Below are 16,203 nucleotides of genomic sequence, written 5' to 3'. Positions count from 1 at the left end.
TCCTGTTATCTGAGGGGGATGAAAGGCTCATCTGGGGTATGACAGGACAAGATGAGATGAGAAGGAAATCCTAACAGCGATATAACTTCTGTTGGGACTGGGGAGCTACAAGAGAGACTTATTCCCTTCCAAGCTGTCAGAAAGCCCTTTCTCCATTCCAGGCTTCCTCAGCCCTCTCCAGCACAGGTCCATCCTCAGCACTCTGGTTTCTCTGTGAGCTGCCTCTCCAGTAGCCTTCTAGCGATGCTAATCGCTGTGCTTTGCTCCCATTTTATGCTCAGCAACAGAGATTTGGCAATTTTTAACACTGAAAATCAGCGGAACCGAAACTCATCTCTGAGCCGAGCACCATTCTCCACAGCCTCACTCACCCTGGGCAGGATAGTCCCAAGGAGCCCACGGGAGCAGCCCGGCTGCTCCAGCAGACAGGAGGGGTCTTCCCTCGGGTCCCTGCAGCCTCCCCTTCCCGCAGGAGTGGCACAGCTCCCTGGGTGGAGGCAGAGGGCCCCGCTCTGTCCTTGTCCCACATCCCTTGCTGATCCGAGCCAGGGTGGTGCTAACTCCCTGTTTTCTCTGTCTGTGCCCTGCAGATGTATCCGAGGGCTCAGTTCCCAACGGAGATTCCCAGAGCAGCGTGGACAGTTTGCGGAAGCACCTTCGTGGCGACACTTTCACCCAGCAGCAGCTGGAAGCTTTAGATCGAGTTTTTGAGCGTCCTTCTTACCCTGACGTCTTTCAAACATCAGAGCACATCAAATCTGAGCAGGTGAGGGCCCGGCCTGGTAATGGGGACCCACAGGCACCCATAGGATGATGGCAGGGAGATCCCCTCACCAAAATCACTCTCCCCCTCTTCACACCTTGTTCTCACACTGACCTGTTATTGCACATACATCACATTTACATTTTACAGCACCTTCTAGTTGTAAATATATCACTGTGCTGATGCACGTGTATACATGAGCTCCACCTCCTCTCGTGATCTTGCCGTATACACGCACACGGTGTTGTCCCTAAATCTCTATGTCCACATTTCCCTCTGCACACACATCTGCAGGTATGAGGGCATGTTCTTGCCATGAACATGCAAACACTGCCATGCATGTTCACCGGCACGCAGCACTGCACAGAAACTCCTGCACTCTCAGATCATGCCGGTCACCAGTGTGCCACAGGCTCGGGCTTTAATGGAGCACTTTCCTTCATGGCCCAAAGCTGAGACTTGACTCCCATCTCCAACCTAGTTTTCCGCACTTCTGCAGCTCTGCCCCCACTTTCCTTTTCTCCCCCGCTTCCCCGGCCTTTTATCCCAAAAGCTGTTTGTCTTAATAAAATGAAAATCAAAAGTCGTTTTAAACCGCCCCAAGCCATAAACCAACAAAGGAAGAGAAGGAGAGGCTGGCTGTGGACTCCCTTCATCCCAGAGTCCCTGGGTTTATTACAATGAATAACCTTTATTTACTTTCATTAGACTATTAAGCACCAGCACAGTCATTTTTCCCCCTGAAACTCTGAGCAGGGCCCATAAAGCAAATCCGAAGCCTAATTGAGTTCATTTTAATTTCTCTCCGATCACAGCGAATTACTCTGGTGATAAATCAGGGGGCAGGCTCACCCCCAGTAGAAGGCCTAATTTGCAGCTAATTACAAAACTGATTTCTACAGGAAGATCAATACGAGAAGGAATTGGAAATGACTAGGCAGTCCTAGCCAAGCAGGGATAGGGGCGGGGAGGGGGCAGCGTGCAGGGAGCCCACTGGAGGAGGGGGAGATGTGGGGAGGGGGTTGGGGAAGCGCATGGAAAAAAACAGAGCAGAAAGAGCAGAAAATCAGTTTTAATTTAACGTAATATTAATCAGAGCAACTTTTCCTGCTGTTTTGTAGCCTTCCCGGTTTCTCCAGCTCCCGCGTCTGGTCCGGAGGCTGCCACAATAAAAAGGCAATTACCAGAGCCTTTCGGACAGGACACCCTTTCAGATTCAATGGCTCTCCCCCTCCCACCCTTCTGTTAGCCATGTGGCTCCCCCCTCCCCAATTTCATACCCCAATGCACAGAGTGACAGAGGCAGGGGATGAGGCTTCTTTGTTTGTTTTTAAAGAGCTAGGACAGAGGTAACAGCGGAGGGGAGGCAGACGACTCAGCAAAGAGCCTGGCTACAGTGGGCCAACACTGGCCGCTTCCTACAGCCCACCTGTCCCAGTCATGTCATTGCAGTCCTCTGCCCCAGCTGTCCTTGTCACCAGGGCAAACACCTCCCGCCTCCGCTCAGCCAAGAGGAGGGGACGTGGATTTCCCGTTTCTTCTCCCCTGGGCTGGCACAGGCAGCCATCCCCGTCCCCACAGCACCGAACGAAGGCTCAGTCGTACGACAGATAACAGGCCAGATCCTGCACCCGGCCTCACCCCTCTTCCCCTTCACAGCGGCACACAGGAGGGTGGGATAGCTCATCCTAGGAGCCCCCCCCAACCCTCTTGTCACTTCATCTTCTCCATTTCCTCCTCCTCCTCCTCTTCCATCTGTGCAGGAGTTTGCATCTCTCCTCTTCCTCCCCCCCATCTGTACACCCTTCCCTTTCTCCCGGCACATCAATAGCAAGCTGTCTTTCTCCTCTCTTCCCCAGGGTAATGAGTACTCCCTCCCAGCTCTGACCCCTGGTCTCGATGAAGTCAAATCAAGTCTATCCACCTCTGCTAACCCAGACCTGGGGACAAATGTGTCAGGACCCCAGACGTACCCTGTGGTGACCGGTAAGCTGCCTGACCAAACAGCAGAACCAAGCTTTTTATTTATTTCCCTCATCACCATTAGCTTCTGCTTTTTCTGCTAATGCAAGATATCCCTCTGTGGCAAACATGGAAAGAGACAGAAAGACTGTGGAGGATGTAAGGGCTCAAGAGAAGCTTGAAATTTAGAGTATTGGTGGTTTTGGGTACACCTAGAGGTGCCCAGGTGTGACTGAAAGACAGGCAAACCCAGGCGCGAATCGGGAACTTGTGTGCCCAGATGGGACTTAGGGATGGATGTTGGTGGAGGACAGGTATGTCCAAATACACACTGTGTTTTTTTTCCTTTGTGTCTGAGAACAAGAGGGTCGTGGCTTACCCATGATCTACACTTGATTATCTCAGGGGGAGATAATAATTTAAGTTTTATTCAGCCCTGGCATTTGCAAACTAAATACTGAGGTCTGCTGAACTGTGACTGCTAAACTCCCTCTTCCTTAAGCCCATGAGTCTCTAACAGCAGCTGGCAAAAGAAATTTGTTCACAGCCTTCCCCCTTCCCTCCTGTGTGGGCACATTAAACTTAGGTGTGACTGGGAGAGTAGGAAATGAGAGAAAGTGCAAGACAGTAGAGGAATCAGGATGCACAGAAGTAGGAGGCAATTTCTGCAGCAGCTGCTCCACAGAAACTTTCTCTTTGCTGGTGGCACGTGCAGGACCTGAGCGGCACGGGGTTGTCCTGGGGCTGCGAGGCACACCATACTAGTGTTAGACTGCCTGCCCTGTGTGTGTCTAGAGCCATAAGGAGATATTCTGGTGCCACAGCCCTTCTTCTCAGGCTTTAGTTTCCACTGCACCCTGCTCACACAGCCACCACAGATTTGCACATCTCCTCCTGGGTGGCTAGAGCAGCTGGCAAGGCCCAGGTGACTCGCCCCGGTTTGGTATATCCCCCTTGCCCTACTGCTGCGGTCCCTCTAGAAACCTTGCAGTGTTAAGTTGAGAAATAACTCATGACAAAGGTCTAAGTCCTGTTAGCAAGGGAAGGAGCTGCTGCCTCTTGGCCGAAAAGCTGTCCTCTGATGGCACAGAATCAAGAGCACTGGAGTTTGTATCTCAACTTTTTCTTGCAGAAGCCCCAGCTAATAGCCCCTGAGGCCAAAGCAGCTCATGGTTGAGGCAGGCAGTCATTGCTTGTTCAGCAAACACTGTGCAAAGGCATATTATTACATGCAACTTCTGGCTACCAGAACTTTGGGACCGGGCAGGATTAGTAACAGTTACCCCAAATACAGAGTAGATCCAATGTGAGGTCTGCAAAATGTCATGGAGAACCATGGGTAGGTGAACTGCATATTTAGGGAGTGTCTAGATAGTGTGATATCCCCAGACTTTTTCTGTGGCTTTTACTGCTATTAGGCTTGATCCAGGATCCTTGTAGCCATGCAGTTTCTTAGCCAACCAGAAAAAAATGGCTCAGCTGTGGCAAAATTGTTCCACCTGTCTTTGTATTTGCATATATCTGCTGGCCAGCAGGACCAGGGAAGTGATCGTCCCCCTGTACTTGGCACTGGTGAGGTCGCACCTCAAGTACCGTGTTCAGTTTTGGGCCCCTCACTACAAGAAGGACATCGAGGTGCTGGAGCGTGTCCAGAGAAGGGCAACGAAGTTGGTGAAGGGTCTAGAGAACAAGTCTTGTGAGGAGCGGCTGAGGGAGCTGGGGTTGTTTAGTCTAGAGAAGAGGAGGCTGAGGGGAGACCTTATTGCTCTCTACAACTACCTGAAAGGAGGTTGTAGCGAGGTGAGGGTCAGTCTCTTCTCCCTAGTAACAAGGGATAGGACGAGAGGAAACGGCCTCAAGCTGCACCAGGGGAGGTTCAGGTTGGATATTAGGAAAAATTTCTTCACCAAAAGGGTAGTCAGGCACTGGAACAGGCTGCCCAGGGAAGTGGTTGAGTCCCCATCCCTGGAGGTATTTAAAAAACGTGCAGATGCAGTGCTTAGGGACATGGTTTAGTGGTGGGCTTGGCAGCGCTAGGTTAATGGTTGGACTTGATGATCTTAAAGGTATTTTCCAACCTAAACGATTCTATGATTCTATATGCAAGACAAAACTCAGCTGGTGTCCATCTACCATTTAGCAGATCCACATCTCTTACAGGAAATACTTTCCTGTCTGGGGGCCAAAGACAGTAGGAGAGTAGTATTGTCCTTCCTTCATGGAAGGCAGATCCCCATAACTGGATGTAAAGGTGAGGTACCTAAAATCAGAGTTTAAGATTCAAAGGGGCCATTAAATAATTCTTTTTAGTCCTTCTGCCTGAGTGAAGATGGTGAATTCCAGTCCATTAACATGAGAGCAGAATTTCTGAAGGCTCAGGACACTGCACAAGCTTTGGACAGGAGTCTCACAAGGGGACAGTAGGAGACAGATTTGGCCTCACAGAAGAGGCTGTGGGCTGAGGCAGAAAATCTTCTTCATGTCCCCCCCAACCCTGTGCCATCCCCACTCTGTTCCCTGCAACACTCCCAGCTCAGCTCAAGAACATCCCCATCTGATCCATCTGGATCCAAGAGTGAGAAAAGTTCATTTCAGACCCAGCTTGACATTCCCAGGTGGCAACTTAGCACTAACATCTCAATCTGTATGCGACATTTCAATCAGCGCAGAGTAACAAAAGCAGAACTATTAGCATTGGGAGCTGTTCACTGGTGGTAATGATGGGGAAACTCAGAAACTGGAAATGAAAAGGGAAAAAAACCCTCAACACCCTGGAAGGCAGCAGGGGAAGAGGGGTGGAGAATTTTTCCTCTACGCTTAGGCCAAGATCCAATGTTTGGATTAATGGTGCCATTACCCAAGAAAGGACTTCAGATAATGCTCATTCTTAAAATGTTTTTGCTGGCAATTAAATGGTTGCAGTTATTGATCTTCATTGATCTGATGTCCTCAATTTGCATAATCTATTAAAGATGAATGATTCATGATATGTTTGCTATGGGGCTGGGCAATGCTTTCAGGAAGGACCAGAGAGGTGAGGAACTCAGTGCTGCCTCCTGATCTGCCCTGGCCAGGAAACTAAGGAAGAGCCTGGGAGCACGCAGATTTCTTTGGTATCACCCAGATACCTCTCCCAAGAAGGGATATTGGAGTAACAGCAAGTACTGAATTGCTGGCTGCCTGTTTTGCTGCTATAGTGTCATCTTTGAAATGCCTCTTTGCTCTTGTCCCAGTGCAGTCTGTGAACCCAGGTGATATCTGAAACAAATTCATGCATGCAGGGTACAAGCTCTGTGTGCAGTCATGTCAGGATGTAAGATTTAGCTTCCATCTCCGAGCTCAGTCTTCCCAGACAGAAAAGAGTATCACTAGCTCTTTCCAAACCAAAGCTGTCTGGCATTGGATTCTTGCCCTTTCTGAAGACTTCACAGAAAGTTCTTCCCCTCTCTCTGGCTCACGACTAGCTTTCTTCAGAAAGCTCTCTAAGCTCACACCGTTCTGAGAATACACCCCTCCAAAAGCCATCAGAACTTCAACAATATGCAACTACCTAAAATCTTGGAATGTAGTGAGATAGTTAAGTACAGATGTTGCTGAAGTCCCTTTATCTGTCTGTGAGCTTCCTAGAATTCAAGAGCTAGAAATGCTGCAAAACAGGCAGCCACCTCCCCAATGTGCAGGAAGGCCTTCCCCAAAGTCCTGGGCATCTATTCAAAGACACAGCTTAGCACCACAGTTACATACAGCACAGCCTTGCCTAGTACTGTCAATATCAAACACTGCCTTTCAGACAATTATTCTAACACATCTTAGATGGTCCATTTATTATTCACATCTCCTAAAGCAAGTAAACAACATTTGTTTACTATGAAGCAGACAGGTCACCCTTATTTCTCCCCATTAAGTATCTGCAAGGAATTTCTATGAATGAGCTGACACTTAGGGGCTAGCTGGGCACGAGGCTAGGAAACATGCTCCTGCTGTCCTTCATACAGAACAGACAATGTAGAAAGTTTCAACTTCCTTATGAAGTACCAGAGAGAGAAAGCTCTTAAGAGCTGCCTGAGAACACCACCCCACCTCTTCCTTCACACACAGGCCAGTGGGCCAGCTACATCTTGCCTCGATGTTGCATGGCCAGCACAGCTAGATTGGCATAGATCCCTGACAGTTTCTTGGACAGTATCTTTGGACACCAATCAGATTTCCTAGAGGCAAAGATCCAAGCTTGAACATACCAAGATAAGGCGAGTACATGCAGTTGAACACCAAGACAAGAATTCTGTTGTTCGTAGATGTTCTACTTCAATTATTTCTATTGAAGGCAACCAGCCCAGGCAGATGAGAATAAACCTGTACAGGGCTAAGTAAACATAGAAAACCTCAATAGCTTTCTTTTATTCAGTAGTTTCCACAGGTCTTTGATTTTGGAAGTTACTCAGTAGCTAACACCCGAGAGGCGAGCAGAGGAGAACCTCAAGATTTTGGCACCAGCAACAGGAGTACTTTAAAAGCACAAGGTTGTTCACAGAAGCCTTGAATCCTTTGAGAACAAAGGTTAAGATCCTTCTTTAAGTGGCATATCTTTTGGAATAGGCATACATGAAACAAGTTAGGAGTTGAACTCGATGATCCTTATGGGTCCCTTCCAACTCAAGATTTTCTATGATTCTAAGTGCTGTGTCTGAGTTCTGGGGACTTAGATTAATAGTTTGGGAGCGGAGTCCTTTCTAACTTAATTATCTAGCCAGAAGTTCCCCAACAGAGAGGCAGCACTATGGGAAATAAAATACAATGGACTTTTCATGTATGGCTTGAAGCTTGTTTATTAACAGACTACTAAAGGAGAGGATTTACCTACTAATGGATCGTAAAATTACAGCAAAGGTAAAGAAAAACTTCCCTTAATTGAATCCCAGCAGTTTTAACTAAATAGACCTTGTTTGCCAGCCCACTACAATCAGTGAGATCTACAAAGAAAAGTAAAGGTAAAAGACAAGCCCAAGAAAAACAGGGGAAAAAAAGCACTTCAGCAACTTCTAGCGTTGACTGAAATGGGAATATGTGTCCCCTTCTTTTCCCGTAAGGAGGTTTCTGAGTGCTTCTGTGCTGTGGTTAGCACGTATTAACAGGAATAGGTAACTTTTAAAATCATCATCACCCAGCAAAACAGCTACCAGGTCCTGTATGGAAAATGTTTCCTTCTCTCTGGGAAATAAGTTTTTCCCTAAAGCAACAAATATCATCCAGGGTGAGAAATCCTGATGACAACTCACAATGTGTCAAAGGCACCAAAAAAGCACAAACCCCATTGATCTCACTTTACTCCAGACCTCCCCTCTGTGGCATGGGGTCAGATTTTTTTTCAGTTTAAGTTAATTTTTTAAATTCATACATGAATGTGTGTGAAAAAAAATTATAATTACTGACATTAAGGCTATTTGCTACATCTGAAAGACATACAAAAATAGTACTTAAACAGCATCTGATTTCTATGAAAGTTTTCAAGAAAGCTGTGATGCTAAGCATGGAGAAATCACTGGCTAGACACCTGGATCCAAAGTTTTTCTGAAATTATAAGCAATCTTTTGAGAACTTTAGCCTCCTGCAAGGTGAAAAGGTATTACTTCCTTCATTTCAGCTTAGTGAGTGAACTGAAGAGAATTTTGTTCAGTTCAATAACCAGGTCATTCAAAACTAAGAAACAAACTACAATTTAAAAAAGCAGGAACATTTGTTTTCCTCGGTCAGTGAGTGAATTAAGCTTGGTGTGAAAGGATGAGACCTATTAGTTCTAAAATCAGGTTCTAAAATCAGTTCAATTTCCTCCTTATATATATCTTTTCCTTCATTTAATGTCATTTTTAATGCAAAACCTGCTTAGAAAAGCTTGCTTTTTCTGTTCTAGTATATTTAGGAAGTACGGGAACTTGTGGTCATTTTATTTAATTAGCATGAATAATTACAAATACTGTTTTTAATTTAATTCTAATTTCCATCCAAATATAACTTGACACAGATCACAAGTAAAAAGTTAATAATCTAATAAAATAATAATATGGACTCATCGTTCACTATTTTCTCATATAATAATATGTAAAGACAAATTATATTAAACAACATAATTGCTTAAATAAATGTGCACAGATGCAGTTCATCTACTTAGCAAAAACTGAAATAACCATGTTTACTGTAAGTTTTGTATTTGTCAAAATATTCGTTACAACAGATAAAATTCAACCTTTTAGAAAGCAGCCTCATAGTGCAAATGTAAAACAAGTTGATCCAGCTTGCTGTTTTAAATGATGATTAAAACTGACCTTTACATTCAGTTGTACTTATATCACTATGCTGAGAGGGGGAGCATTTCCTTCCCCTTTTCCTTGTTCGTACTGGTGAAAATTTGCTCTCTTGCTCCAATCTACTTTAGCCTCTGACACCAGTGAGCAATGGCTTGACTGAGCTGACTTAAGAAAACCTCTTTAACAAACTGCTACGGGCCCCAAATTGGCTTTGGTGATGGCAAACCCGCACTCTGCGGCACAGCATCACAGCTGCAGCCACCAGCAGTCAAGCAGCCTGTTGGGCACATCTCTGGATGCCCCAATGCCCTGAAAATGGAATAGGATAATCACTCATGTGGCTGCTACAAGGTTGTTACTATTCTGCCTCATCAAAATGAAGGAGGTATTTTCTGTGAGCAAGCCTCTGCTCTATTTAAGATAAGGAATCAGCAAAAGTAGAAGTCCGCAGGACCTCCAAATTTCATCCACTGTTTCCTATCCCTAAGGAGATAATATCTTATCTAGTCAAGGAATTTGGAAAGGCAAAAGGTGTTACTACTCTTCTCCAGGATCAAATGGCTGAGGGTGATAGATGGTCAGATGAATGATCCCTGAAACAGACGGGAATAGCCGGGGGGGGAAGGAATCACATAAACTATTTCCATGCATCCAATGGAAGCTGCACTGACAGTAACTTTATGATGCTGAAGAAGGCAGCTCATGGGCTTGAAAGGCATATTGAAGTGAGGAACCCAGAAATGGATGGACCCAAAAGAAATCATGTCTCCACCTTCCTTAAATTAGCATTTAAGTGAACTGGGTAATGACAACAGCAGTGAACTGGCATTCCCAGTCTGATTTCCCTCAGCACAGGGACAGCGTTGCAGGCTGCTGCGCTCTATGCTGGACAAAAAGGGACTTTTTTAGAGAAAAGAATTATATAGTCTTCCCAGCAATTCAGTTTTTGCCTTTTCTTTTGAGGCTAAATGAAGGATCCAATAAGTATGGCTATGATGAAAAAATTTGTAATGTACATATTTGCCCACTGACAGCAGAGATTGTGCTTTATATCTGAGTTAAGCAACACCTGTTAGCAGGTGTTAATAACTTTTGATCTCCATCAGCTGTACCAGATTTAACCAGGACAGCTGCTTGTACAACTGAAATTGCCCACTGTCATCTTTTGGAGAAATGGAGAGCTTACAGCAAACTTTGGCCCTTCTTTGTAGGCTCAGCATTGCTGTGGGCTATCCGGGAGGACCTATCCTATCTTACGATCAGTAGAATATCATTGTGATGAAACCTTGGAGATACCTGTAATAGGGACTGTGTGAAAAAATAACATATTCTGTTCTAATTACATTTCCCAGCATATATGTCAAAAGCATCTTGTTTAAGAGGTCCCATTCAAGTCCCAATCCACCAAGGAATAAGCATATGCTACACTTTAAGGCAGGAAGTAATTGCCCAACCTGATGGGCTGGGACTCAAGAAAAGGGACAAGAGTATGAACTCCACTGAACTTCTCTGTTGCCAAGTGCACAAGTTGCACATCTTCCCCCCCCGCCCCACCCCAAGACTTTAAAGCACATCTTCCTTCATCAGCTCCATCTGCAAACAAATGTACTCAGAGCCACATGAAGCTGACTTCAGTGGAGTTCCCAAGTGATTAATACTAACAGTACTCAACTAGCTAGTTCACTAGTCCCAACCACAGGTCTACTGGAAGCTCCATGTTTTAGTCCGTACAAAGACTATAAAACTTTTTCTCTCCAAAGTAACATAAAGAGTTAGCAAGTCAGTTTACTTGGAGAGCAGCAGTTAACTAGATCAGACACAAATCTAGATTTATAAAATTCAGTTTTTTAAAAAATGGGGCAAATAGATTTCAAAACTTGACATCAGTGATGTCACAACAGTTTTGACTCTGTGGGGAAAGCAATCCAAGGTTGTTTCTTTAAACATGTACTTCAACAACCCACAAGTAAATTATTGGGCTAAGAACACGGACAGATCTGTGCAGAAACAGGAAATAAACCTGAATACGCAAGGCTCCTTCTCCAGTCAGCAGGAATACAAAGAGGAGACAAGAAAGGTACCACGAGAAGCAGATTAGTCTTTGCACACTTTTCAGTTGTTCTAGCAAAGGTCTGTTACAATCACAGAGAAGGGAAGAAAAATAGGATGATCTTTATCTTCAGTGCAACTTGCATAATGCTCTTGCAAAAGAAAAGAAAATAAATGAAAGAAAAAGTGGTTCTTCTGACATGACAGAAAGCAAAAGTGAAAGATATGCTGTGCCAGGCCAGTTTGGTCTTTTGCACAACTTCTAGAATTTCTGAGGCAAGATTCTCACATGGGATAAAGCGATATGACTCCACTGGCTGTAGTGTAAACTCACCAGTTTATGAAAGCTGAGGGCCCAGTCCCATTCTGTTTGCCACAATGAAACCTTTCTAAGGAACGGAGAATGCAAGTACAGAAAAAGATGTTTCAGTGGTGGGTACAAGCATAGGATTCAAAACACCTGAGATAAGATTCAGCTTTGGTACAGCGTTCCTACACGAACTTGGGTATGTCTTCTCTGGGCTCAGTCCTCACAGATAAAACAGTGATCCCTAAGGGATGCTGTAAGGATATGTGTTCCAAAGAGTGAGGCACTGGGGTCATATCAATATTTGATAGGGACCCCAGGAAAAGATGAAGAATGCTAAACATTGCCAAGATGGTGAGCAGTGTTGTTAAGTGGGTTTGTACAAGCCATCCCTTACACAGGGATGTGCCATCTTGATATTCTTTGTTTACTGAAAAGAAAAGGAGCACTGGATGCAGGTAGCTTATCCTCCAGGAAGCCAGCAATGAAAAACAAGCAGCTTATCTAGTCCTGCAAACCCCCCTGCTTCCCTTCCCTTCAGCAGCAGAGAGAGCACGATAAAAGCTGAGAGGAGTCTCTGTAGGAACCCAAAGCTGTGAATCTTCCTCTCACCCTGTCTGGTCAAAATCCCTTCATTCACAGGGGGAATTTAGGCCAGAGATCACCAGTTCTAGCTCTCCGCCAGAATAACAGAGGAGAGGGTTAGAATGGAAGAAAAACAGCCATAACTCAGCAAGTACAGTCAGAAAGAGAGGAGCAGGAGATGCAGAAAATATGTAGCCCTCTGCTATGTTTCCAGCTATATCCCCACCCTGCTGACCCTTTCAAATTTCCCCCACTGTGACATTGGGTGGTATTTTTTTGTTGCTTATAAACAAGGATATCGTTTGCCATTTAGAAGAAGAAAGGAGCCTGGGACAGGAATAGATTGCTGCTGCTTTGGGGGGTTGCAAACTCATTCCGCCCCCCATTTGATTACAGGTCAGTATTCCAGCCTTAGGAATAAGACGCTGACAGATGCCTTGGGGTTTCCTGACGCAGCCTTACTGAGGGAGACCCCCCCAGAAACAGACAAGCCAGTACGGCACTGCTCCACAGATTGCTGGCACTAGCAGGACTTGGGAGAGGAAGGGGCAAGTTCTCCATCACAAATAAGAAAGAATTAGAGAATACAGAAAATCAGAAGTGAAAACAAAATAGGTGCAGCTGAAGTTTGAGGTAGTTAAAATGAAAGATGGGACTGTGCCATTCACAGGTGCATAGATAGATCAATCAGTTGATCTCATCTACACTGACACACTTTGGAGCTATAATTCACTGCTGGGGCAATTATTCCAGCATAGCAGTGGCAGGAGTTATATCAGAGACAGTATTCAGGTGCTTTTAGTCAGGAGAGAGTTGGACAACAAAGGAGTAAAAATGGGTAAATGCCACCCACCAGTGAAGATACATGGGATATAAGTTATATCTCTGCAGTTGCAGAGCACAGAGGGAAAGATAGACAGGTAGATAAATAGACACATAAAAGTCTGAGTTTTGGTTGTGCAATCATTCGCTGTCTGACCTTATCCTCGCCTCCTCTCCACTACTCTTAGAGAGAAGTGTTCAGCATTATTGTGTCCCAGTCTCTTTGCCATGTTACTGTTGACTTCTTTATCCCCTCGCACTGACTGAGTGGTGCTGCCGCTGGAAGGTGCGAGGAATTTTTCTTCATAAGCCTTGATGTGTTCAAGAGAGGGCTGGGCTCATCTCCGCTGCGAGTCTGACAGGGGCTTTAACAGCCTCACAACACCGGGACAAATAGCTCCTGGTCCCTTAACCCTTCTCAGCTTTGCAAGGCAAGGCTTGGCACCGTTGTTCCCATTGCAAGGGCTTTAGACAGTCTTTCAGGCTGAAATCCTCCCTGTGGTGGCTGGGCAGAGCGGAAATCCAGGGGCTGGATCAGATTGGCCTAATGCTACAGCAGCTTAAGCGGTCTGTTTTACCAGAGATTATGGTTTCACTTACACAGAGCGCCTGAAAAATGCTGCGGTTTAGGAAGGATTATAGCTGAAAATTCCATGCTTTAAAAGAGAAATAAAGCAGGGGAGGGACTAGGAAACCCAATGTGCCTGGGGGCTGTGCAAACAGGATTAACCTCTGCCCATAGCACCTCTTGCTTCTGCCCACCCACGCTTTCCGTGTCCGTCCTCTTCTCTGCCCTTTCCTCCCCAGCGGCTCCCCACACCTGCTCTCTCTTGCACAGTACGGAGAGCTGAAAAAGGAGCCCAGCAAATGCCCAGGACCAAAGTGTCCCTAGTTTATTTAGGTATGACTGTCAAATGGCTTCCTTGAAAAATATCGCTTTCACTTGCAGCCCCTCAAAGCCAGGGGAACTTTTGGCTCTCTGCCTGCAGATAGATCTATTAATCCAAATTATCTAGTATCAACATTATTTGGATAAAAGCTTCAGCACTCCCAGGCTGCTGGTGGTGACTCAGCCTCTCTGGCCTGAAGGTAAATCTGTGCACTCCTTGCCATCTGATGACAGAGGATGCAGGAGAAAAATAGCTTTGGGGGTTCTCCATCTACAGAGACTGGCACTGGCACATGAAGGCTCACTGGTAGGATTGTAGGATAGCATACAGTTTCAAGAAGCAGAAGCTGGGCGCTGATGTGCTGCCTAGTCTGGTGACTTTAACTGTGCAACAAGAACCAGATACTCCAGCTTCTATTCCCCATATCCTCCACAAAAAGTCCTTGCCAAACAGAGCTACCTATAGCAAAAAGGGAGAAGAAATTACAACCCTCACTTAGCATACCAGAAACTTCACATAAGTAAACTAAATAAAGGTGAACTGTACAACATTTGGCCAGGACTGATCCCTCCCAATCAACTGAACCATCAACATATGTCTTTGCTACAAAGGAGTCTCAGTGATCAGAGACCTTTGCTGGCCATCCAGGTTAGAGGTACTTGGATGAGAACACAGATGGCAAACTATCATTTTTGCCAGGTAGCAAAGCTCTAGGAAACAAATGCCTCAGGATAAACAGCATTCACAGATAGAAACTGCCCATCCCTTTATTGTCTAGGTGAGCATTGCAGCCTCACAATAAGGTGCCTAGTGTTAATTAAGCCAGTTCTACATTAATGAAGTCAGATTTATGACCTAATTATATGTCACATTTATATTTCTCTGTATAAATCAAAACCACCAGAACTAACTTATTTCATAGGCCATTGGCAACACTTGCCATCACGGCAGAGAGATGCCTTTCATTTATTGGCTTTAATTTGTTTACCTGAGGGTGGATGGTTTGCTAGGTGATTTGGATCGGATCTGATCACATCATCCATACTTCTCTTTCAGGTGTTCAAATACAGGACTCTATCATTGCTGACCCAACAACAGTGGGTGTTCTGGAGTACCCATGCTTTAGGTCACAGAGTTCTCCAATTCCCAAACCTCTTACTTGGCAGCCAAGTTAGAAGCAGTTTCAAAGCTGTATCTATTGTGCCTGTGCAAATCTGCACGTCAGAAATAGAGGTCCAGTGCAAACAACAATGAAAATGAGGCCTTTTATAAGTCCCTCACATTTCCTCTCCTCCATTATATCTCTCTGTCAAAGCATCCGTTTGGCAACTCTATACTCTGCAAACAACCAGAGTCAAGTACTGACTGGTTTTCTGGTCAAAGCCCCAAAGTGTGCCACTGTGAACGAGATCAATTGATCGATCAATCGATCGATCTATCCACCTATTAATTGCACAGTCCTTTTTCATTTTAACCACCTCAAACTTCAGCTGGACCTTTTTTGTCAAAGCTTTTACAGAGTTTGCCTTAACAAACTTTGGCCATTACACCAAGCATCCTGTTTAATAGATGCTTATAACCACGCTGCTCTCCTGGGGAAGGTTACCTTGAGTTTGAAGAGACAAAGTGGTATAATTCCCTGGGCCAAGCTGTGTAAGTGTAGCATCTTCATACGCCCTCGGCCAGCGAGAGGAAGCTGTAGGAAAGGGAGCACAGAAGCTTCAGAGCATTCTTCTCCTTCCCAGCCCTACGCTTCTTCCTGTCCTCCCTCTCCTGCATGTTCCCTCCCTCACCTCTCCTTTTCCTGCATCCCATTCCTCCCATCTGCCACTGCACTCCATTCTCCTCATCTCCTGCTGCCCCTGCAGAGGCATCCCTGCAATCAGAGCCTAGCCCCCGGGTGCGTTTACTGCTGTTGTCTCAGCACTGGCTCCTCTGATCTACTCCTAACCTTTTTATTTTTATTTTTGTTTTTAAATTAATTTCCCTGTAGATTTTAACCACTCCATTTTCATTTACCCATTTTGTTCTTCCTCTCCTCCCTTCCCCACCCTCCTCTTCCTCCCCCTGTTCCCTTTGTCTGTCTGTGTCCATCCCTTACCCTACCACAGAAAACCTCTCCTCTCCCCTCAGTATAAAGCAAGAGCCTCATGGAGCCTCTCTCACCCCTTTCACCCCCACCACGCCGGTCGGCTCTGGGCAGGCTGATCTTCAGCCCTTCCACATGGCCCTTTCAGACGATGCGTCCACGCCTTGCTACAGTGCCTTCCTTCATCATGGTGCCCACTTTGGGCAGTCCAGCAGCCAGCCTCTGATAGCAGGTAACCGGCCTTGGCCACAAACTCAGTGGGGATGCTGCAGGCAAGGGGTTCAGTTTCGTCTGATGGGGAGACCAGTAAATGCTGCAAGCTCTTTGAGTGCAAGTGGGAACCAGAGCAACCGTGTTCCAGTTCTGTGTATGCAGCACGTGTTCTCAGCTCCATGGAGAGTCACAAAAAGATGTCACGCCTGTCCCTCATTTTT

The 16,203-nt window shown here is 45.7% G+C and overlaps 1 protein-coding gene across 10 annotated transcripts in view; it reads left to right on the top strand.

The window, feature by feature from the left end:
- The window catches only part of PAX2 (paired box 2), a 98,808-nt gene that overhangs the window by 70,583 nt on the left and 12,022 nt on the right, over positions 1 to 16,203 (top strand). For 6 of the 10 annotated variants that reach the window (XM_087767901.1, XM_087767899.1, XM_087767908.1 and 3 more), the window contains 3 exons: positions 591 to 766; positions 2,623 to 2,749; positions 15,792 to 16,001. In XM_087767901.1, coding sequence (XP_087624027.1) covers positions 591 to 766; positions 2,623 to 2,749; positions 15,792 to 16,001 — 513 coding nt within the window. The remainder of the gene's footprint in view (positions 1 to 590; positions 767 to 2,622; positions 2,750 to 15,791; positions 16,002 to 16,203) is intronic. The other 4 variants (XM_087767906.1, XM_087767907.1, XM_087767904.1 and 1 more) reach the window with 1 other exon arrangement.

Source organism: Nipponia nippon, unplaced genomic scaffold (assembly GCF_047370975.1).
Source record: "Nipponia nippon isolate SJK-2023a ecotype South Korea unplaced genomic scaffold, ASM4737097v1 scaffold_3, whole genome shotgun sequence".
NCBI lineage: Eukaryota > Metazoa > Chordata > Aves > Pelecaniformes > Threskiornithidae > Nipponia > Nipponia nippon.
Note: the sequence above shows the minus strand (reverse complement) of the source record. Positions and strands in the feature narration are given on the sequence as shown.